Source organism: Coccinella septempunctata, chromosome 8, assembly GCF_907165205.1.
Source record: "Coccinella septempunctata chromosome 8, icCocSept1.1, whole genome shotgun sequence".
Taxonomy (NCBI): domain Eukaryota; kingdom Metazoa; phylum Arthropoda; class Insecta; order Coleoptera; family Coccinellidae; genus Coccinella; species Coccinella septempunctata.
This window is the reverse complement of record NC_058196.1, coordinates 28939462-28963424: the sequence shown is the minus strand read 5'-3', so window position 1 is coordinate 28963424 and position 23963 is coordinate 28939462. Positions and strand designations below refer to the sequence as shown.

Here is a 23963-nt window from a genome sequence, read left to right as displayed (position 1 = left end):
ACTGCATACCCGCGGTGGCCCCAAGAGGGGACCTCCAGCGGATGATGTTCCGGCATGTCAGGTAAAAATGCATGAGCATATATTTAGCGGAGTGGATTAACGAGAAGTAAATAGGGCAGGTTTTTCGAATGTGCGGCGAATAAATCGGCGCGGAACACAGAGTGGCATTTCGCGTATATCTGCGAGGTGATGTGATATTTAGGATTCAACGATCCGGCTCTTCGCTTGCGGAGTTGCCTCGGGGTGAATTTTCGTGGAGATTAGGGGATTTTTCGAGAAGGCTGAAATTGACTCATTCCTCCGAAATTATGGGTATCGATGGGCTTATCTTGATAGTTCTACGAATTGGAATAAATTTCAATTGTAATTTTTTGGGTGAAATGGCATAAATTCAATATCGTCTCTGAATTTTGAGTGATTTAATTGAAACATTCAGAAGTCATAGGTATTGGGTGATAGCTATTAGAGTTCGCTTTTGTATTCGAAAGAAGGTGCTTCTTCAGAAAATACATAATGTTTTCTTAATTATTGCAATTTCTTTCAACAGGTAAAACATAAATGAAATGATAAATTGTAAATATTGTCTGTTACCTATTATATGTTACCTATCCAAAATGAAATAAATAAAATAAGATAAAAAATACATAAGTAAAACGAAATAAAACGAAACGACGATGATAATAATTGCATTGATTTCGAAAATATATCCTTAGGTACATATAAAACTTTTCTCTTCAAATCTTTTTCAGTTCTCTGAAATTTTCGGTAAAAAAACAGAACATGAATTTTTTCTTCCATTTCCATTCCTCAGTGGTTTAAAATAAATATCTAATATTCACAATGCTTCATTTATACCTGTATACATTCGAGCCATTATGAAAATGTAAACAAAATATTCGGTATAGAATTTTCAGACGTGGTTGAAATTTTTGTGTAGATACCCACTTGAAAATATCATTGGAATTAGTGAATTTTCCTGGTACGTACATTGTTTGAATTTAGGTACAGTTGAATGGATTTTTATGATGTTTCAAGTTCAATTTGAAACGCATTACGTTGTCATCAGGTCACAATCGATTGCAGGTAGCCAACTATACACAATTTCCATTAGTGGACATACTTTTCGCTAACGATCTTGGACATTCCAGGAACTGTTCTCAGTTTTTGTTCGAGGAGTGGGCAATGAATATGTGTACTAAAAAATTTAACAGCAATATGGTTTCAATATCGAGCATGAAAGAAATCATGACCAAACTACTAATGAATAAAACTAAATTTAATAAAACAATATCAATGTGAAATAAAATAAAAAAATAAATCATTTAAAAGTAAATGAAAGATAATTTTTAGTTTATTTACTGAAATTTCAGAATTCTTATGTGTTCTTGAACAAAATTCTCATACTTATTGTTGATTAAAACTTCAAAATAGTCAGAGTTGAAGGGCCCAAGATAACTTTTATCATTTTTTATACATTTTAGTAAAAACACTCAAAATTTTACTTAATTTTAGTAAGTTTGGTTTTAAATCTTTTGATTGAATTATTCTGAGCGTTTGAAATGAGTAGGTCTAGGACTTACTTCTTCAAGCGTTGGTAGAAATTCTTTTATCTAGAATATCACGAAAAATTTTTTCAATTTGGCTACTACGTGGAATTCACCGCATTCGTTCTGTATATTATTGAAAAATTAACTTAAAGTCATGCTTGATTCGAATTGAGAATCAACATTTTTCCAAAATATTCAGTTAATCATTGTTTCATTTTATTGATTCACCCTGTATCAGTCCGATAAACACACAAATATAATCGCCCCCCCGTTGACAAATTTAAAAACGACCCACACATAATGACTGCCCCAGATACCGCCAATAAACTATCCAAAAGTCCGTGTGAACGTAGAGAATAAGCCATAAAAATAAAAACATAATAGTTCGACAAGAATAACAGAGACAGGGATTCCCCAGTCGGTGACGGCGCAAACAATGCCATGGGGTTCCACAAGCGCCGAGAAGTGCGTCTGCCAGGGCCAGGTCTAGACCTCTGGCGATGTCGGCGTTTTTGGGCTCCGAAGACCGATGAAGCCAGTTAAAGAACCAGGGGTGGATTTGAAGCTTCTCAGTTCGTAACTACTTGATATGAACGAAACCAAAAGAAGAAAAAATTAACCCTCGTAGAAATCGAAGAAATATTCAAACTTTCACTTCCCAAATCAAAATTAAGAATCATTAAACAGGGTACAAATATTTCAACAGTAGATTCTTGAGGCCAAAAAAAACACTTTTTTCTTATACCATTTTTTTTTGATTCGACACTGATAAAAATATATAGCCCTTTCAAGTTTTCATAATGAGCTGTGCCACCCTTCGAAAAACAACACTAACTTCAGAATAACTAGCTAAATCTGTGACACTACACATCAGTGGATCTTTTGGACATAGTTATATTCAGCCAAAGTACCCAATTTTTCAAATATCACAAATATTTTTTAACTTTTTAACATCAAATTCACTTTTCATACTTTTCTAACTTAATTTTTTTTACCTCTTTTTTAAATAGCTACGAGAAATTTAACAGGTGATCCTTTGTCAAAAAACAGGGTAGGTGTTCCACATGAAAGAAATTTTAATTGACAAATAACAAATATTGAATTGCGAAATAGAAAGTAAGATAAATTGTTTTGGTATTGCAGGGCCTTACTCCTCACTATACTCATTTAACGTTCAGGCTAAAAATACTACCCTGCAAATTAACCCTTACTTTCCTAGAAGGGGAAAAATGCACTTCCAATACCTGGTATCACCCAAAGTTGTCACATCTACAATTTACTTATTAATTTTTCAAATTGAACCAGCTCGATAAATCGAATAACATAATTCATGACAAAAAAAATTACGGCCTGTATGTAGCTTACCTCAACATTGAGAAACTGGCTTCAGAATCTGAAATAATTAGTAATAGTAACATTTTACCAAGCCGATGTTTTCTAACCTAATGGATATTCCCTGTTTCTTGTCGAACACCGGCGGGGATATAAATCTTTTCAGGTACACGAGCCTTTAGCTCGGGCTGCCGAAATTGAAACGATCTGATTGTTTTTTGGTCTGTAAGGTCGAATTATCGGTGGTTATACCGAGAAATCTGTGGTGGCGCCTGTCGCGCTATGTCATTTGGGACCACTTAACCGTTCGGGTCTATGCCTTTGTATGTGTAATTTTAGGAGTACATGTGGTATTAGCGGATGGGTTCGAATTGTTCGCCTACCTTCGCTGCCTTCATTTCGTTTCGAGGTTTTCCACGAATACTTGCATCATGTCCATACAAACTGAAAGCTCATGAGCCAATAATATTTCGATATATACAAGGTGTATTTGAAGGTGAGAACAGAAGGTAGAACTGGTCAAAATGAAGCGTGTCCCCAAAAATCACCTATACAAAACTTTTAAAATGACAAAGTCGAAAAAAAATGGAAATTATTAGTAAAATAGACCCTAATACGACCCTAGACCGTTTGTTAGCTGAATTAAGCAGTGGGAAAAAACTTATCTCCCGATAAGACCATGTGGTTTTGTTTAGGATATTGGCTAGTTCGATATTTACGTGGTAATGAAAATGGAAACTTAGGATTGCCGAATTGTTCTCATTATTTTTTAATATAATAACTTACACGATTTTATGAAATGGCTCATTTCGATACCAACTGACAGAAGAGTCTCAGGACACAAGTGTAAAAAATAGAATAATACTTAAAAATCTCACCAATAAAATTCGTCCAAATTATTCACGAATTTTTTCACAATGGGCATCACAATCTTCTGGTTCGAACATTCCAACAATCGTCGTGAAAATGGGATAAAATGGGGAAACATCATAGCTCTTTTTCAACATTATTAACATGAGGACTTTCAAGAAACTGCCTCGATTGTCTACATTTTTTTTTCACCCTAAATTGCACGATACAACAATTAAGATTCTCTCAAAAGTGACCTGACGCATCTAATCCGATGAACTTGGTACTGAACCATTCATTGTTATATGTTTATGTTTTGTTTCGTTTTTCCGAAGCCGGAGTCACCTTCCACAGTCCTGTACTTGAAATTCAATGAAATTTCGTCGAACTTCTAGGGGTTGTATCTCAGCCATCTTGGATATTTTATATAGACAATTTTTGGTTAAACGACAAAGCCTCACCTTTGAAAACACCCTGTTTAGACTTCAGAGAAACTTTAATATTCGAATAAGAGACGTTACATTTTGAAGAAAACGAACAAAACATAATATTTATCAATTATGGAGTACTTGTAAACGTAAAACATAAAGTTATACAAAGAGTGAGAAAATAAAAAGAAGCAAGAGAGAGAAAATTTAAACGGAATTCTCGAATGGGGTAAAGTGAGTTGCATTGTCAATTTGAAGTCGAATTTTCGTTGGTATATATTATACAGGGTATAAATAAATTTAAGGCTTGATTCCTTGTCAAAAAATAATGTAAGATTTTCGTGTATTGTGTTAGAATGTTCAATTCAACTCGGTGGTTTACGAATAAGCTGACTCGAGAAATTCTCGAAATGAAATTAAACCTTAATTGAGTAATTTCACGGCAGTTTCCCGCGCTCTCACAAACTTCTCTACGCCATTAATTCCACCAACACGCCTCGACTTCCTCCGCCTCGAAGATCATCGCATCCAGATCTTCTTGTTCCTATCCGTTTCCGCCTCCATCGATCAAGCCGTACGGGCCGACCGACACACATCGCCGATTTCCCGAAGAATTCTCAGAGGAAAAAATGGTAATGACTCGATTTTAAACAAACAACGACACCGCTAATCGCCCAAGCGGCGGAGACGCATTCATAAGAACGGCGCCAACACTCGGGCCCATTATCGTGAACCGTTTCTTCCTTTCAAATGTGTGGATAATGATGAAGCCTTATCGTTGTTGTTATTACGACAAAATGTAAAACAACCTAAATTGAAACAATAGGCGATCAACACGGGCAGGCAGCGGAGCCGACTCGGTTACAACTGCTAAAGGTTGGCACACACGTTGAGGTAGTCACAGTTTTGACAGAGGAAAAGTTTGGGGAAAAACACGGGATGAAAAAAAGAGGCGATCCAAGTGTGATCGATCTAAATAAAAAAAAATGACACTTGTTCAAATTCTTCATTACTTGCAGTTACCAATAAATACCAATACTTATTGCATTTGGCACAAGTATGACCATTACTTATAATTGAAATTGTACCTAGTTTATAATTCGTACGAAAACTGGCGAGTGCATTAATCTTCACCATTGCAAGATTACAGGGTGTGTTCTAAGGTGAGGCTTTTTTTGACATCTCTGAGACATGAAGTACAGGTAGCTTGGCATAGTATCCCTCCAGAAGAAATAAACCATCTTCTTGCATCGATGCCAAGACGTGTTGAGGAGTGTATAGATAATCGCGTTGGACAAACACAATATTAACAAATTTAATAAAAAAATTGTAGACCCCTCGTTTTTTTTCTCCGAATTTCAATCATTTACTCCTTGCTTCAATGTTTTACCAAAGAAAAAATTGACATTTAAACAGCTTCTTCTGGGTGTTGCAATTAGCATAAGTCATTTCACAAAAATTGTCTATACTATTTTTTTCGAACAACAAGATACCGCCCACGTTTTCCAGTTTTCTCATTATGACCATCACGTACCAAAAAAATGCCAAAAATTCAAAGAAAAGAACTCTTGAAACTAAGTGGGATGCTATCTAAGGAATACATATTTGAACATTTTGTAAAATAAAAGTATTCTTCGAATTTTCTCGTATATTGCGGCGCTTTCGAGTAATTTGATGTTGAAGTTAATTCTGTTTTTCCAGGGGTGGCATAGCTCATTATGAAAACTTTATATGGCTACATCTTTTTATCAGGGCCGAATCGGAAAAATTGGTATGGGAAAAAATGTAACTTTTGATCACTAGAATCTACTGTTAAAATATTTGTAAGAGCCAAAGACTCACACTGAATATTTGAACGTTTTGTGAAATAAAAGTATTTCACACTCATCAGGTCACTTGAAAAAATTGTTGTATAGTGCGATTTAGGGTAAGAAAGTGTAGAAAATTTGGGCAGTTTGTCTAATAGTGGTGTTCTTGAAAGGCAACTCTTCTTTCACCTATTAATTACCTGAACTGGATAAGTCGGTTCGTATTTCAAATAATACGTATATGAGTATATGTATAAAAGTGTACATTTTTTTTTTTTGTTAATGTGTAATAGATGAATGATAGTATTTATTGAAGTGGATTCTCGTTGCACAGTGTAATGGTATTTGAATTTGTGAATACTGTTTTTGGGTTTGTACCTGTTTGTATTCATTTGTAGTTAAATAAATAAATAAATAAAATAAAATAAATAAATAAATACATGTAAGAAACTATTTTGCAATTTATATTTCAGTTAAACCAAATCATGTATTTCGACATTCCTCCATTATTTCGTTCAATATTCGACCATATTGATACGCATACCGGAATGATCGAACTCTCTCGGAATAAAACATCGGCAAAAGGCGGCCGTGAAAGAAGAAAGACTCCGCGAGCCATGTCATTAGCCGTCATTTGTCTGGACCCGGGGTTGGATGTTGCCCCACATCATGCACGGCATACTGAGTGCGTGAGATGCGGCCTACTCGTCATCATATACGATGACTCGAGACAGACTTGGTCAGAATGTTGTGGTTACCTGATTGATTTGGGTGTTGAAGGCTGAAATCTATATCATAACCCAGGAACCTGTTCTGCTGATGGTATTTTTTCGGCGAATCCGAGAATTCTCATGACGATCTCTTCACTGATTGAGAGATTTGGATGGTTATTTTTGTCTCTTCGATATTCAACACGGTATTCGTTCATCATCATCTGAGTCGTCACTTGAGTAGAATTTCATGCGACCAGGGAATGCATACTCAAGAATACATTTTGGGAGAATCGTTAACAAGAAAAGTAATCTGCATAGAGAGTTATTCCATGAGTTGCAGCTCATCACTTTTGTTGAGGGATGTTGTAAAGGCAGGATGAAGAACTATCCCAAGAATGTATGGGAGGGGAGTTACTAAGCTTGGGAATCTCAGACTATTGAGAGGTTGGCACCTTTCAGGGTTCACCTTCAAAAGATAAAAATAAAATTGACAATAGGGTAGAGAAGACAAACAGAACATACCACTCTATAAGATCTAATCTACTCAAACAAAACTTAAGATATACAAATCCGTTTATACACCAACTTTGACATTCGGATGCGAAGTATGGACACTGAAGAAATGAAAAAAGTCAAGAATACAGGCCATGGAAATGAAACACTTGAGAAGACTGAAGGGAGTGAATAGAAGGGATAGGATTAAGGATGAAACAATTAGAAAGGAGGTAGAGTCTTTGGACTGGCCATGTGTTTAGTGCAGCTGGTGCTGGAGCACTGATGAAACGGTTGAATATGATCTGTTCATCTGCAGCAACCTTGAAGAGTTAAGGATGCCACACCTAGGAAGCACAACACCCATACGATTCCTCTGGTGAGAGGGACTCCTCTCTGCCGACTTGTGAAGTTTTTGTCAGCGTTTATCAGGGTTTGAGTCTCTCCAACTACAAGAGGATGAACAATGGGCCGCTAGGCCTCAGTCTAGCCCAGTGGGGCAACGCACGTAGAAGAAGAAGAAGAGTCATTGGAGGAATTCATAGAGAGGAGACAATAGGAATGGTGGGGACACTTGGATAGGATGGAGGAAAGTATGCTGATGATGGGAATTTGGGAGGCCAAGAAAGTAAAGAAAAGAAGACGAGGAAGCCCAGACAAAAGCTGGAATGAAGTAATTACCAAAATTTCGGAGAAGAGGGCAACAGATATCTCTACAGCAAGGTACAAAGGTTTGCCTGTGCGAGCATCACTGGAGCTATGAGAATGTGCCCAACTAAAGTATTTGAGTTCATCACAGGTCTCACTCATCTACATCTAGTGATAGACAGGGTAGCTCATGAGTCCATTTTCGGGATATACCAGGATATATTGAAAAATTCTTAGTCTATTATATAACCAAACAAATTTCATTGTCAAAAAATTTTATTACTCAACTATTCTCCTCAATTGGATACATTCATTACAGCGAACCTGCAACGTCTCTAGACCTTTCAAAAAAAATGTTTCATCTTGCTCTGCAAACCAGACGTCCTTTCTCTTAAATTTTCTACCGTAGAGTGGTCAGTAATATCGAATAGATATTGTTCTACCCTTATCCAAAAAACCAACCATGATTACTCCATGGCAATCACAAGAAACTGAAGCAAGAACATCAGAGTTTTGGACATGAAACTTCTTAGATCTTGGAGAACCAGACTGTCGCCATTCCATCGATTGTTGCTTTGTTTCTGGATCGTAGAAATGTACCCAAGTCTCATCCATAATATCAATTCGATTTAAGAAGTCTACAGCGTTTTCAAATCGAGCACAGATCGAACGCGATGCTACTATCCTTGAACGCTCTTGGTCAACATCCAAACATTTGGGGATCCATTTTGCAGCAATTTTTCTCATGTCCAAATTCACGTGGACTATATGATGAACCCGTTCGTATGAAATATTCTGTGCTTCAGATATCCGTTTTAGCCCAATTCGACGGTCTGATAAAATTATGTCATGAACTGCATCAATATTATCGGGGACTGAAACAGAAACTGGCCTTCCCGATCGCTCGGTCATCATCTTCAACGATGACAATACCACCAAGGGTATTGAGCATATCTTCGTAAATCTGCTTACCTCTTAACCCTTAACTTAAATACAGGTATTTTATGATGGCTCGATACACCAATTCTTCGATTTTCACAATTTCGGTGGACATCTTCTTTCTTTTAATTCATTGCGTAACTCTGGTTTACTTTTTTAACCTCAAATTTCACACTGACACTGACTGGTCTAGGCTAACTGGATATCAATACATCTTCATATTTGGGAGATACAGGTGATGAGATAATTAAAACTCAGAGAACCTGATCCTGATCCTCTCTAAACAAGTAGGTACATCTCATCAGCGAACCTACCTAGTTGAGATTAAAAGAGTAAGCATTGAGAAGAACCTTTACGCGATGATACACAGATTGTTCAAAAACCAAGATAGAGAATGGCAGAAATACTTCCAAACAGAAGATTCCTAGACATAAACCTGGAAAGGATGTCAGATGTGACTCACTTCCATTCTGATAGTGAAGCACTGAACTCCTACGTCATCGACTCAAATCTGGAAGGAATCTCAATGAAATAGGCAAGAACAACAAGGTGTCTTAAGTCTGGGTTCCACTCTGGAATCAAGGGAAAAGAGAAGTCAACACACTCGCCAGAACAGGAGTACAAACGCCACATACTGGCTCAGAACCTTTCTGTGTTATAGGAAAGAGTTCCTGGAGGTGAGTTCCTTCGAGATTTTGAAACTGCAAGACCCAAGAAGTAGTTGGACAAGTTATGAGTCCTCAGCTCCTCTCTGGCTTCCTCACAGGACATTTTCGCCTTAGAAAGCATATGATGAGAATAGGCTTATCAGAAATTGAGGAGTCTGTAGCTTGGTGGTTAGAGCGTCGGCTCAGTAAATTGCAACCGCAAGGTACTGAGTTCGATCCCGGGCTAGGGAAGAAATTTTCTAGTCGATACGGGTACGGGCAACCATTCACTGTTGGCTTCAAATTAACAGTGCTGTGCCTAAGGTGGCGTAAGGACACAGTAACAAAGCCAACACAGAACACAACTGGCTCTCCGAACTTGTACAAGCTCAAGGAGCTTCTGATGGTTACTTCGGTACCTACGGAGAATCAGGATAATAAAGTATAATATATAGTGTATAGTAGAATCTTTGGGGAACAGGAGGAAACTCCTGAATACCTTGCCATTACAAACCAGAGCAAGGAATGTGTCTTGGACGAAGAAATCATAGGAGGAATGAAGCCCACTCAGATACTCAGATACTGATACATATAGCTTGGGGGCAAGCTATAATTGTCCCAGCTGTGAGAACAGCTCTGATGGGAGGCACAATAGACCTTCGGGTCAACATATAACTCCCTTACCAAGCTATAAAACCATCCCCCATCGTGCGTGAGCGCGAAACGAACGATCCCCAAGATTCAAACTTTCCCGCGGTCGCCAACAGCCACGTCAACATCGGCACACCCGACGCGTCCGGCAAATTACCGACTGTGTGACTCACCGCCGGTCGTCGAAAGAACAAACATATCCTTGTCGCCGCTCAGGCGTCCCCGGTGCAACAACAATAACACCACGCCGAATTATGTAAGAACGCTGGTAATCAAGGGGGGACGACGACGACGGCGTGCGTCCGTCAGGCAGACCGACGACGCTTCTCGACGGCGTCGCGGCGCTAGATGGGGCGCCCTGCGACCCGGTGCCTCGACGACGGACCACCGCGATGGCGGCACCGCAGACCGGCGCCTCCGTCGCTGAAAAAACATTCCGAAGACGATTGTTTGTTGACTCTTGTGTGTGTGTCGTTAATTTTTCACCCTATACATTTTGGGGCGCCCCTGGCGAGTCCGTCTTTTGAATAACGGCGGGACAGATGTCCACAGGGGGGGAGCCAGGAAGTCAGTGGCGATATACGGGGTGTCCCAGGATTAGAGAACTATCTGTGGTGCATGGACTCGAATATTATTCTCAGAATTGGAGATCAACATTTGGACGCTACTGATTGTATGCCTATCTGTCTTTTGCAGACGGAGATAACAAGAGGACCCGATGAACGACTGTCAACATCCAAGCAAATTCAAATTTTAAGTGGAAATATCAGATTAATCAGATTGATTAATCGATTCTGAGCGTTTTTCATCGGAGAAGGAGTTGTGTTGCTCTGACGAGGTCAAATGCGACCGAAACCATGGTCAGCATCTACTATTCTTCGGTGGAAAAAAATTAACGCACATTATGGAAATCTCAAATTTATTCTACAACTGAAGGTGTTCTCAATGATAATTATTTTTATCGGAATTATGCATTCATATGTTATCCACTTTCAACGGTTTTCTTCAATACAGATGTTTTTTCCCAGCAGGAATAAAAAAAGATGATATTATCAGATTTTGAATGTATTGGCTCCATTCTAAAATCAGTTGTTCTCGATCAATTCTAGTGATCAATAGTTTTTCTTTCGTTTGATTTTCTACACTCGATCGCTATGCAACGCGAAACACGCAAGTTGACCGAAGAGGAATGTGTGAGAAGAAGGGTGGACATACACACGAATTGCAGAAAGGTTTGGAGTTTCCCATACAAGTGTGTCCAGAATTTTGCAACGATTCAGGGAGACAGGTATGAATGTCCGAAGACCAGGAAAGGGTAGACCACGGGTAACAACTGCTATTCAAGAACGTTACTTGAGAATTTCATTTCTTCGTTGAGACAACGGTTTGCAACCGCTCACTTCCTTCAAATTCAGCTTGAGCAAACTCATGAGGTGCAAACTAGCACTCAGACAATAAAAAATCGCCTCAGAGAATATGATTTAAGGCCTCGTGTCGCGGCAAGAGGCCCAGCTCTTACCCCAGCCCATCGAAGGGCGCGTTTGTATTTTGCGAGAGAGCATATCCATTGGGAAGAGGCCGATTGGGAAAGAGTTCTCTTCACAGATGAGTCTAGATTCTGCCTCTACCATTATGATCGACTTGTTCCCTTGTATACAGACGTCCACATGAAAGATATGCTCAATGCCATTTCCTGAATACTAATGGTTTCGGGGGAGGATCGATTATGGTATGGGGTGGAATATTTTTGACTGCTCGCACAGACCTAGTGGTCGTTGATAATGGAGCTATGAATGCTGATAAGTATATAAGGAACATTCTTGAAGAGCATGTAGTGCCATTTGCCCCATTCATTGGTGAAAATTTCATTTTTATGGACGATAATGCCAGACCCCATCGTGCGCGCATCGTTCAGGAGTACCTTGAAGAGGTTGAAGTCTCTCGAATGGAATGGCCAGCAAGAAGTCCAGATCTCAATTCGATTGAGCAGGTTTGGGACAACCTCAATAGAAGGCTGAGAAGTTCAGAAAATCATCCAGCTACTCTTAATGACTTAGGAATCCAACTCGGAGAAATCTGGGAAGGATTAGATCAGAACGTTTGATCACTCATTTTGAGTATGAACCGTCGTTGCCGAGCTGTAATTAACGCAAGGGGTGGAAATACCAAGTATTAAATCACTTATCAGCATTTCAGTATTTTGAAAATTGTTCATTTCTCTTCTTTCATATAAGATTCGGTGAAATCCTGAATTTTTCTTCCATTTAATGTGTCTTGTTTCGTTCAAAACCTTCCCGAGAGAACATAAAAAATAAGTTATAAAGTCAATGTAGAGTAAACTTTCATTAAAATTGAGATTTTCAGAATGTGCGTTAAATTTTTTGCGCAGTGTATAAGACTATTGCTTAGCACCTCGATGCGTATGTTGCATTTTTGAAAATTTTAAATCATAGACAACTTCGGACTTGAGATTTGTAAATAAATGTATGATATCCAGAACATGAAGTAATTCATAGAGTACCTTTTTTACCGCCGACATCATATATGTATATTTTAACCTGTATTTATCTTGCGATGCGAATTCCTTCGGAACGTTCTAACTCCAAGAAAGTCTTAATCAGGCAACTAAGAATACACCTTTCGTGTATCAAAATGTACTGAATCGTTCAGCACAGGCGTTCATAGAAGTTGCCGATGTTATGCATGGCATTCAACCATAATTTCATCTCTATAATCCAATCTGCTTCGAAAAAACACGAAAAGAATGATTATTCCCCATAATTTTCGGCTGTTTATTCCACATTCTCATCCTTATTCCGTTGGCCGGGAAATACATGCATAAACTTGAAAAATAGTTAATTTCCGAAAGAGTGGACGCCAAAATACACAAACATCCTATTTTTCGGGCAAGTGTTTTTACATGGAATAAATAACCATTATATTTCATGAAGTTTCCGCGGAGTTTTTGCTCCGTCTCATAAGAAAAACATATTTCCGCTATTAAGTTATAAATCTATTGTCATCAGGGGAAATATGATATATGGAATATATGTATACGGGGTTGAAACGGGAAATAGACGAGATACCAAACGATCTCCAAGTTAATGAAAAAGAGTGGGAGTTAGAGGCGATTTTCGAGAACTGAGAAGTAATGAAAAAAGGAGTGAAAAAGAATGGAAAATATACTTAGATTAATGAGGATTTTTCCTCAGAATTGTCAGAAATGTAGCTCATCTACCAATAGAGAATACTCCTTCTGACGAAAATGATGTATTATATTTTTTATGAAATAACTTTGAACGTCACATTTTGAAATAACCATTTCAAAAAAAATTATTTTAAGCACTTAAAAATGAAAAATAAAAATGGGTATTTAAAGTTTAAAGCGTTTTGTGAGATTTGCACAAGCTGGCAACATCGACTGAAGACGATGTCGCTAACTTGTGCAATAGAAACGAAACGCTATAAATTTGGAATACCCATTTTTATTTTTCATTTTTAAATACTTCAAATAATTTACCATTTTCAACCCTAATCCCGATTTAGCATCTTCGGCTCCCCAACTATTACCAAAACATGACCATGATTAGAATACTGCCGATATCTTTGGGGTGCTGCTAGTTATGCCCACCAGAGTCTCGTATGCCAGAATCTCTTCTCATTCTCAAGGCCAAGACTCATATATTTAATTCTTAGTCTCGTACAAGAGTCCTTTCTGTTAGGATCTGCAAATATAGGTATTTAATAAATATTCCAATCATGAAGAGAAAATAGATGTGGCCTGAACAAATAATATAGAGTCATTCGGGGCAACTGTGCGCACTTTTGCCTTTCAAGCCATACCCTGTTTCAAATGTTGAAGCTAGGAAAATTAAAACATATTCATAAGATAGAGAATTTTCTAATCTATAAAAAAACCTCAAAAAGCAAACAAACAAAAACGTTTTCTTTCCGCAAAAAAGAATTTAGTAGAGAAAGTCGGAGTGCGTTCACATGCCCCGTATTGCGGGTAAGTGTGCGCACCCTCAAGGGGTAAGTGAACGCTTTGTGAACCACACAATCAAAACAAATTACAAAATAATGTCATCAAAATGTTACAATATTAGGGAAATGCTGTTTATTGTCAATACAGAAGCGCCTTCTTACAAGCAGTGCATTATTGTTCGTGGCACAATTCTTGGTGAACACAACACTTGATACATTCCTCTGTTGGTGGCTCTTCATATTTTTCTGAACAAATAGGACAATATTGACCGAGTCTTAACCAAGAATATTAACAATATCATACTTTATTTCTCACTGAACTAATGCCATATAATGAATCTATGCGCACACTTACCCGCGCACACTTTCCCCAGTAAGCCAAAATTTGAATTGACGTTCTTATAGAGTTGAGCAGCTAAGAGAACCTAAAATTTTTTATTATATATTTAGATTAATTACCCATGAACGAATAAAAAATTGTTTAACACTGAGGGACTCGGAACATTGACCTGGCAGAATTTGCAGAGATGCTGAAAATTAACAAGAAAACTAGTGAATTTGATTGATTGCAAATAAAAAGTTAAAAAAACGTGGCACGGCGCACTCCGATGAAAAACTAATATGGCGATTCTGCGCCCTTGCTTCACCCAAATGAACCCCTCTTTCATACATTGCATAGCCGAGATATACGCACTGCGCACACTTACCCACTGCGCTCAGTTACCCTGAATGACTCTATTCAACTGGAATGTTGTAGGTATATATGTACATTAAAAATTTGGTCCTCAGCCTCCCTTGCCTCATCTGACGAACCACCCTCGCTCAACTCCAAAAAAAAACGAATTTCATTCAAGCAAGGGCATGAAAGGGTGAAATCGCCACGAGAATAAAAAAAACTTCTATTCATCAACCGAAAATATCATCTCGTCTGTTTCATCCGACATATAACAACTCATACGGCGGGGGCAAAACAAAGTTACCGCCCTTTTTCACGCCCCGCACCGGGCGGCACTCATTAAGAATCACCAAAGTGGAATAAAAGTCACATCAAAAACTCATCCCTTTCGAATAAACAAGATTGAACGTGGGGGCAATCACCAGAAGCCGTCGCGACTGAAATTTGCCGGGGTTCCGAAAGGAATTGATCATGCGGCGACAGCGGGGTGGCCCCACGTCGCCGCCCCCCCCTGCACCCCTGGGGGTGGCTGGAAGTCGGTCGCAAACAAAAACAAGTAAAGTGTATAAATGAAACGGGCGGATTTTTAGTACATGTGCATTATTAATATCGACAGAATCTTGAAAATAGTTGGCATAAACAAGGGGAGACAGGCGGACGACCAGACCGAGTGGACTTGGCTCCAGGACCTGGAGCCAGCCGCCTCTGGAGCCGACCGGGTCCCCCTCTTGAATAACACCCTCAGATATACGTCGAGACCGCAGGTCCGACAAATATTGTTGTGGATATTACTCGGGATGTAGTAAGGAAACGTACATGCAGGTTTTTGCTGTGGGTCACTGTCGGATTTTGGGAGACAGTTTTGGCGTGGAATCAAATCCGACTAGGATAAGTGTTGACGTAAACAGGGGAATCATTGGAATTGAAAATTTCATAAGAAGCTTTCGATTGGTGCCCAAAATTCACCTACTAGGATTCAAGGGGGCCTTTCTCATCGCATATTTTTCTTATCTCGCTTGACACTTTTTTCAATTACATGAAATTATAACTAGGTATTATAGAAAGGTCTTCTGGTTCATCATGAAGCAGGTTTTTATCGAGTTTAATCATTTTTCATACGTGCTTGACTGCTTGTATGTTCAGGATTTTCACTCTAGAGAAAAAAACTCTCAATGGGGAATTCTCCTCAATTTGGGTTGACACTGCATATGCAAGTTCAAACTGCATCATTATGAGTTTCATTCATGATTTTTTCAAATTCACCGAGGAAACAATTCAAAATCATCCTTCAAATATGGGGTTTTAAAATTTAAATCGCTTTGTGCGGAGTTTACGATTTGGCAACAGCACATACAAGACAATGAAGAGAACAATGTCCGATCAGCTTGTTTATAAAATAACACCTGTTGTTCTACAGGCGCGTACTTACTGGCGAGCTTCAACTGCAACCGGCCATAAAAATCCCATAAAATTTTCGACCTTCCTCGTTCGTCGCAGACTTCATAGACAGCCATCTTTGTCTATCTCATCAAGATAATGCATTTGTTGTCCTTTATTATCAAGGCGAAGATGGCTGTCTATGAAGTCTGCGACGAACGAGGAAGGTCGTAAAATTTTATGGGATTTTTATTTCCGGTTGCTGTTGAGGCTCGCCAGTATGAGGGCTGTAAATCAACAGCTGTTATTTTATAAACAAGTCATTGTTCTTTATATTTTCTAGTAGGCGCTGTTGCCAAATCGTAAACTAGAAACGAAGCGATTCAAATTTTAAAACCTCATATTTGAAGAATGATTTTGAATAGTTTCCGAGGTGCATTTGAAAAATTCATGAATGAAACTCATAATTATTGAGTTTAAACTTGCATATGGTGTAATAACCCAAATTGAGGAGAATTCCCCATTGGACCCAAGGGAAGCTACTTTTAAGGACTGACAATTCGGACGTGACGCAAGGTCACAGTGGTCCTTTGAAAATGCAAACAAAATCCTTACTTGTACATACGAGCGTGTCAGATTTTCATACAGATTGTTAATCTCGGTGTTGCAGACGTGTTTGCCAATTAATCTGATACTAATCAGGCGGGGTTTTCTTAATCTGACAGTTTGAAGATGATAACAAAAATTTTTTTTAATCTCCCTTCCTGTACCTCTCATCGTTTCTGCATTCATTATGAAAGTTGTAGATAATAAAATTCTATACAACTTTTGTCTGAAGCAATTTTACATACTCTTAACCGTTTTCGAGTTAGAGGGCGATAAGGGCGAGGAGCTTAGCCACACATGCGAAAGTCCAAGGTCAATGTAGGACCCCAGTCTAATGTACATTCATCGCCATATATCTCAAAAACGATCGAACATAGAAAAAATTCCTTACGACATAATTTGTAGAGAATGTTATGCTCTACAACTTTTATAATGAATGCAAAAACAATTTGAAGCACAGGAGGGGAGAAAATTGGAAAAAACTGATTTTCGTGACCTTTATGGCTAGTTTTTAGTGATTCGGTTTGTTGAAACTGCCAGATTATATTTTTTCCGTTATTCTTGAATCATTAGCTTCAAAATAAGAAAAACAGTCACCACGCTCGAGAATGTACACTTTTTTGTGCGTCCTCCCACACATTTTCATCACGCTTTTGTCAGATTGAGAGAATATAGACTTTTCAACATGTTTATATAAATCTGACACGCTCGAGTAAATCCCGAATTTCTCTCTTGAGGTCCCCAACTATAAAGTATCTAAAAAATGATGAGCTTTGAGTGTTTGTAGCGTATTTTTCGTACAGATAAGTTAAAATAACAATATGCTCCAGCCATCTATTGTACGCTTCTTTTAATCCTACGATAAACAGAATTTCATGATTGTAGATATTCCCAAGACACATATTCTCCTACACCTGAACATTAGCATACATTATAAAGGCAATTAGCGGAATATTTCCACAGTCCAGCGCATATCCCTTCTGATCGATATTTGAACTTCCAGAATACAGCGCGATTTAGCTTGTAGATAACGAAATCCAGAAATATTCAGACAGATAACACACTGCCATGCAACAAATCGACGTGAATCAAAGTACGCAAAACAATTTTGTAATATTACAATTGAAATACACCGTTTTCTGAGTGCCTTGACCTCTTGAGGATCGTCTTACCGAGATTGGAAAGTGGAATCTTCCGGTATCTTAGTTTCGTTCCTCTTTTTGTACAGAACAGTGTTATTATTTGTTGGTAATGGCGAAAGATGGGCAGCCTTGTTTCCTGGGGCTAGATTTGAGCACACAGCAGGTATGTGTATAATGCGTGGACATCTTTATGTGAGGTATAAGGAACGATCAACACTTTTGGTTTTGAGGTGATGAGTTTTGTTTAGGTTATGTTCGAAGGCACCTCAATCTGCGCTTGCTTATAGATATACTATATTTGTCTACATTTTCACCGAACTATTGATTATACTACTCAAAAAAAATTGCGATTGACTCGTTCTTCTAGATGATTATAAAGAGCATAAATAATAAGCTCTAAGATGATAATTTTGTTTGCACAAGATAATTAACTGTTGGAAGTGTTGGCAATATGGTCCTTATTTGATTAATATCAAGGTTTTCCAAGAATATTTATTCGAAATTATTATATTCTGGGACAGAACATGAGCTCTTTTCATATACACTGCGCAAAAAAATCTTCGAAATGAATAGTTCGTAATATCTTCTGCATCTGTTTCCCAAATCTATTCACAAGATGAGCCGAATCTATCTGGAACATATTAGCTGAGAAAATTGATGCAATAAGTCTCTCATTATATTTTCTCTATAAAAATCACTGAATACTCAAAAACACAACCCAATTTCTCTCCTATATTTTAGACATTGTGATTAATCGGTTTCGGAAGAATAGGTAATGGATAATTCTTAGGTTAGGTCCAGTAGCCATTAAATTTTTCTCATCAAAAGACTTTATGGATTGTATCAAATATTCTCAAACAGTAATACTGAGTTTCATATGGAATGACTGGAATAAATTGAGAGGAAATTCCACATAACTCGAACAAAAATCAGGTTTCTCTGATTGCTATACGAACATGAAACTTGAATTATATTAATCTGGATGACCTAATGTTCATTCAGTGAGTCATCAAGTAAGTTATATCCTACTAATCAATTATGTTGCGATCGTTCTTTTATGGTAAAGTAGCGCGCATTTCAATTGCGTCTAACATTGAAACAGCAAAATTTTAATTCATATATGCATTTCAGAATTTCGTATCTGTAAGTATTAAGAACAATCTACGAATTATTGATGTTTTTTTCCCAGCAGGAATAAAAAAAGATGATATTATCAGATTTTGAATGTATTGGCTCCATTCTAAAATCAGTTGTTCTCGATCAATTCTAGTGATCAATAGTTTTTCTTTCGTTTGATTTTCTACACTCGATCGCTATGCAACGCGAAACACGCAATTTGACCCAAGAGGAATGTGCCCAAGCGGTAGTTTTGCGAGAGGAAGGGTGGACTCATGAGGTGCAAATTAGTACTCAGACAATAAGAAATCGCCTCAGAGAATATGATTTAAGGTATGAATGTCCGAAGAACAGGACAGGGTAGACCACGGGTAACAACTGCCATTCAAGAACGTTACTTGAGAGTTTCTTCTTTGAGACAACGGTTTGCAACCACTCGCTTCCTTCAAATTCAGCTTGAGCAAACTCATGAGGTGCAAATTGGCACTCAGACAATAAGAAATCGCCTCAGAGAATATGATTTAAGGCCTCGTGTCGCCGCAAGAGGCCTAGCTCTTACCACAGCCCATCGAAGGGCGCGTTTGGATGTTGCGAGAGAGCATATCCATTGGGAAGAGGCCGATTGGGAAAGAGTTCTCTTCACAGATGAGTCTAGATTCTGCCTCTACCATTGTGATCGACGTTCCCTTGTATACAGACGTCCACATGAAAGATATGCTCAGTGCAATTTCCTGAATACTACTGGTTTCGGGGGAGGATCGATTATGGTATGGGGTGGAATATCTTTGACTGCTCGCACAGACCTAGTGGTTGTTGATAATGGAGCTATGAATGCTGATAAGTATATAAGGAACATACTTGAAGAGCATGTAGTGCCATTTGCCCCATACATTGGTGAAAATTTCATTTTTATGGACGATAATGCCAGACCCCATCGTGCGCGCATCGTTCAGGAGTACCTTGAAGAGGTTGAAGTCCCTCGAATGGAGTGACCAGCAAGAAGTCTAGATCTCAATCCGATTGAGCAGGTTTGGGACAACCTCAATAGAAGGCTGAGAAGTTCAGAAAATCATCCATGCAGCTACTCTTAATGACTTAGGAATCCAACTCGGAGAAATCTGGGAAGGAACATTTTAAGATCACTCATTTTGAGTATGAACCGTCGTTGCCGAGCTGTAATTAACGCAAGGGGTGGAAATACCAAGTATTAAATCACTTATCAGCATTTCAGTATTTTGAAAATTTTTCATTTCTCTTCTTTCACATAATATTCTGTGAAATCCTGAATTTTTCTTCCATTTAATGTGTCTTGTTTCGTTCAAAACCTTCCCGGGAGAACATAAAAAATAAGTTATAAAGTCAATGTAGATTTAACTTTCATTAAAATAGAGATTTTCAGAATGTGCGTTAATTTTTTTGCGCAGTGTATTTAGATAGGTACCAAGCACTATTTAATAATTTTCACCATCATTTGATCCTCAGCATATATTCTCGTTTGAATAATATAAAAAAAAAACGATTCTTTGCATTTTCAGCTCAAAGCAGTCGTTGTCAACGATGAACTGGAAACCCTACACGAAGAAACTGTTAATTTCGATACAGAATTACCCGAGTACAGAACAAATGGGGGTGTTAACATCCAGAAAATGAATCCTGGTCAAGCGACAGCCAGAACCGTTATGTGGGTCAAGGCTCTGGATCTCCTAATGGATAAGTTGATAGTTGCCAGTGTTGACTTTTCGAAAATCGTTGCTATTTCTGGCACAGCACAAGTAAGTGACAGATAAAAATTTGAATCAACCTCTGAAATCTGATTTCTTCTCCTTTAAAGTTTCGAAAATTTGTTTTAATTCTGGAATGATTGAAAAAATCAATAAAAACAGTATATTAAAAAAGTTAAAAGACATGAAGTTACATGGTGATAGTTGTAAAATCATATAATCCATACGTTTCATCATTTTTTTTTCACAAAAAAAACTTCTGATTGATAGCAACATGGATCCGTTTACTGGCAAAATGGAGCACAAGAAACCCTGGGCAACTTGGATCCATCTAATTTTCTGCATGCTCAATTGGCCACAAGCTTCTCCATACCAGACAGTCCGACTTGGATGGACTCTACCACCAAATCTGAGTGCCAAGCATTCGAGGAGGCAGTTGGAGGACCAGAAGTGAGTACTAGTAGAAGAAACTCCAGGTCCAAGCACGACAATCTTCATTTATTTTCAGAAACTAGCGATGATCACTGGTTCACGTGTATACGAGAGGTTTACTGGTCCCCAAATAGCTAAAATTAGTCAGCAGAACCCTGGAGCTTACAGAAACACTGAGGTATGTCACATATCAAACAATTTTCAGTAAATAGACATGTTTCACTAGTTAAACGTGATACAATTGATTTATTTCTGAACCTATCTGAAGAAAAAATTCACTAAAAGGGTGAAACCTAACACACTTTCTTCAGGAACATTTTTTACTCTCAACCTGTGTCTTCACTTCTTTCACAGAGAATATCACTAGTGAGCAGCTTCCTTGCATCACTGTTTTTAGGCCGTATAGCACCAATAGATTATAGTGATGCCTCTGGAATGAATCTTATGGATCTCAGGACTAAGAAATGGCATCCAGATTTACTCAAACTTTGTGGTCCAAACGCGGCACAAAAATTGGGTGATCCAGTACCTTCCTGTTCCTGTCTAGGAATGATATCTTCATATTTTGTCGAGAGATATGGTTTTGATAAAGAATGCAAAGTAGTGGCCTTCAGTGGTGATAATCCATCATCACTTATAGGTAAGAACAACTCGGTGGTAGATCACAGTTGTATTTTTCAGTCTTATACGAATGTACGTCAGTTTAAATAGTATTTTTTCATCCACAAATGAAACGCTTTAAAAGAAGGCGGTGTTGCAGTTTCTATCTTTATTTCCAGCTAACACTTCGTGGTAATTTGTTGTGCAATTGAATTCATATCTATCTGAGCCAAAAAGGTAACAGTCTTTTCGAATAAGCAAAACATAATTCAGTCTATAGAATAATCAAAATCATTAATGATGGTAACTGAATATTGGTTTCGGGATTATTGAACTATCTTCAGTGCAGCAATAACTAAAGAAACCTTGTGAAAATAATATGCTCTTGAGTCAGACTACGAAATACACTGACCATTTGAAAGTCCACTTAGTCTTATTTTAGGAATGGGTATAAGGAATGATTGGCTAGGGGTAAGCTTAGGAACCAGTGATACATTATTTCTATGGCTGACGGAACCGAAACCAGTGCTGAACGGGCATATTTTATGCAATCCCCTAGATTCTAATGCTTACATGGCAATGCTTTGGTGAGTTTAACTTCTGGGCTACGGTCTAGACAATATGTTTCGAAAATTTACGTTTACTATTTTAATTGTTTATTAATTACATGATTTTCACCAAATTAACGCTGTTTAATCTTTGGTCTGGATTCTATTCTATGTGATTACTTACTTTGTAAAGTTGTTTTGAAATATTTTCGAAATTTCAGTTTCAAAAATGGATCTCTAGCCAGAGAAAGGATAAGGAATAAATATGCAGAAAAATCCTGGGATAAATTCAACGAATTGTTGGAAAGCACACCAAGGGGAAATTTTGGATACATAGGTAGTTGTTTCAGGCAGAAAAGTAGTCCTTACATTTAGTGATAATAATTTAAGGTCTCTACTTCGACGATCTAGAAATTCTGCCTCCAGCTTTAGGTGAAAAGAGATACAATAAAGAATGTCAACTGTTATCCAAGTTTTCCAGTAGAGAAATTGAGATAAGAGCAGCTGTGGAAGGGCAATTTCTGTTGAGGAGATTATATTCAGAAAGAATTGGCTTTAAAATAGGTTAGTACGTAAACATATCATCTTTGAAAGGGTGTATATTGTTCGGAACAAAACCCATTCAAATTTTAAATGAGTCGCCTTTCTTTCAATGATTTACAGTTTACATAACAAGGCAGTGTTTGATTCAGGTACCAATTTCACCCTTGTATTGTTACAAAGGGGCCTAAGTACGCCTCTGTACCTTTTGGAATACTCCACAATACTGAGGAAGGTTTGGCGGATTATTTTGGGAGTCTAAACATCGACTACTTGTTCTAATATTTTCGCTAATACACGTAATTACTAGCGACATTGAAATAAGAATATTCAGTAATATTTCAAATATCTTCATCATCTTTTTCAGGAGAAGGTACAAAAATTCTGGCAACTGGTGGAGCATCTTCGAACAAGTCACTTCTCCAAGTACTCTCTGACACATTTGGCTCCCCTGTTTACACACAAGTACGTCTGATCTGATTTCAACACTTGTTGAACAAAAAAAAAAAATTTTTTTTAATTTTACAGAAAAACCTGAATTCAGCAATGATTGGTGCCGCGTATCAAGCAATACTAGGATACACAAGAGAGAAGAAGGAAACAGTGTCTCTTCCAGAGCCTCTCACACCAAAACTAGTTTGTGAACCTTATAGAGATTCCGAAGAAATTTACGGACCTATGGTTCAAAATCTGAAAAATATCGTGACCAGGGATTTTGAGTGATCCAAAAACGTGATATTAATTTAGAACTGATTCGAAATACACTAATTATTTATTAACAATAAATTCAGATGTTCTTCTTGTGTTGTTAAGTTCGTTTATTTGTCTTGTACCACTTGATTAAAAACTGTTAACGTTATTTTATTTGCTTCTATGACGAAGTTACCTTTTTTTAATCATATCCATACATAATGATGGTTCTTCATTTTCAATTATACAGATTTAGAATCAATCATGACAAAGAAAGTTCAGCCCTTCCGAAATTAGAAAATGAGTGTAGTCTGTCAAAAATTAGTGTGTAATTTGTGTGGTTATGAACTGAAGCAGCGCTCAAAAGCTAGCTCACATCAATGCTTTCACATTTTCTCTATTCTCTTGTCAATCAATCAATCCATATCCATATTTCTTAGCTGGATTCTATACTTGATAACAAATAGAATTCCCAGA

At 37.8% G+C, this 23963-nt stretch overlaps 1 protein-coding gene across 2 annotated transcripts in view; it reads left to right on the top strand.

Moving 5' to 3' along the window:
- LOC123318568 (xylulose kinase-like) overlaps positions 1 to 23655 on the top strand; it is a 29262-nt gene extending 5607 nt beyond the window's left edge. The window contains exons 1-10 of one of the 2 annotated variants that reach the window (XM_044905238.1): positions 17670 to 18002; positions 20491 to 20727; positions 20947 to 21126; positions 21185 to 21286; positions 21463 to 21748; positions 22151 to 22295; positions 22478 to 22593; positions 22647 to 22820; positions 23164 to 23261; positions 23325 to 23655. In XM_044905238.1, coding sequence (XP_044761173.1) covers positions 17949 to 18002; positions 20491 to 20727; positions 20947 to 21126; positions 21185 to 21286; positions 21463 to 21748; positions 22151 to 22295; positions 22478 to 22593; positions 22647 to 22820; positions 23164 to 23261; positions 23325 to 23519 — 1587 coding nt within the window. In that variant the 5' untranslated portion in view covers positions 17670 to 17948 and the 3' untranslated portion in view covers positions 23520 to 23655. Of the gene's footprint in view, positions 1 to 17669; positions 18003 to 20490; positions 20728 to 20946; positions 21127 to 21184; positions 21287 to 21462; positions 21749 to 22150; positions 22296 to 22477; positions 22594 to 22646; positions 22821 to 23163; positions 23262 to 23324 lie in introns of those variants that run through there. The other variant, XM_044905239.1, reaches the window with a different exon arrangement.
- Positions 23656 to 23963: the final 308 nt, after the last annotated feature.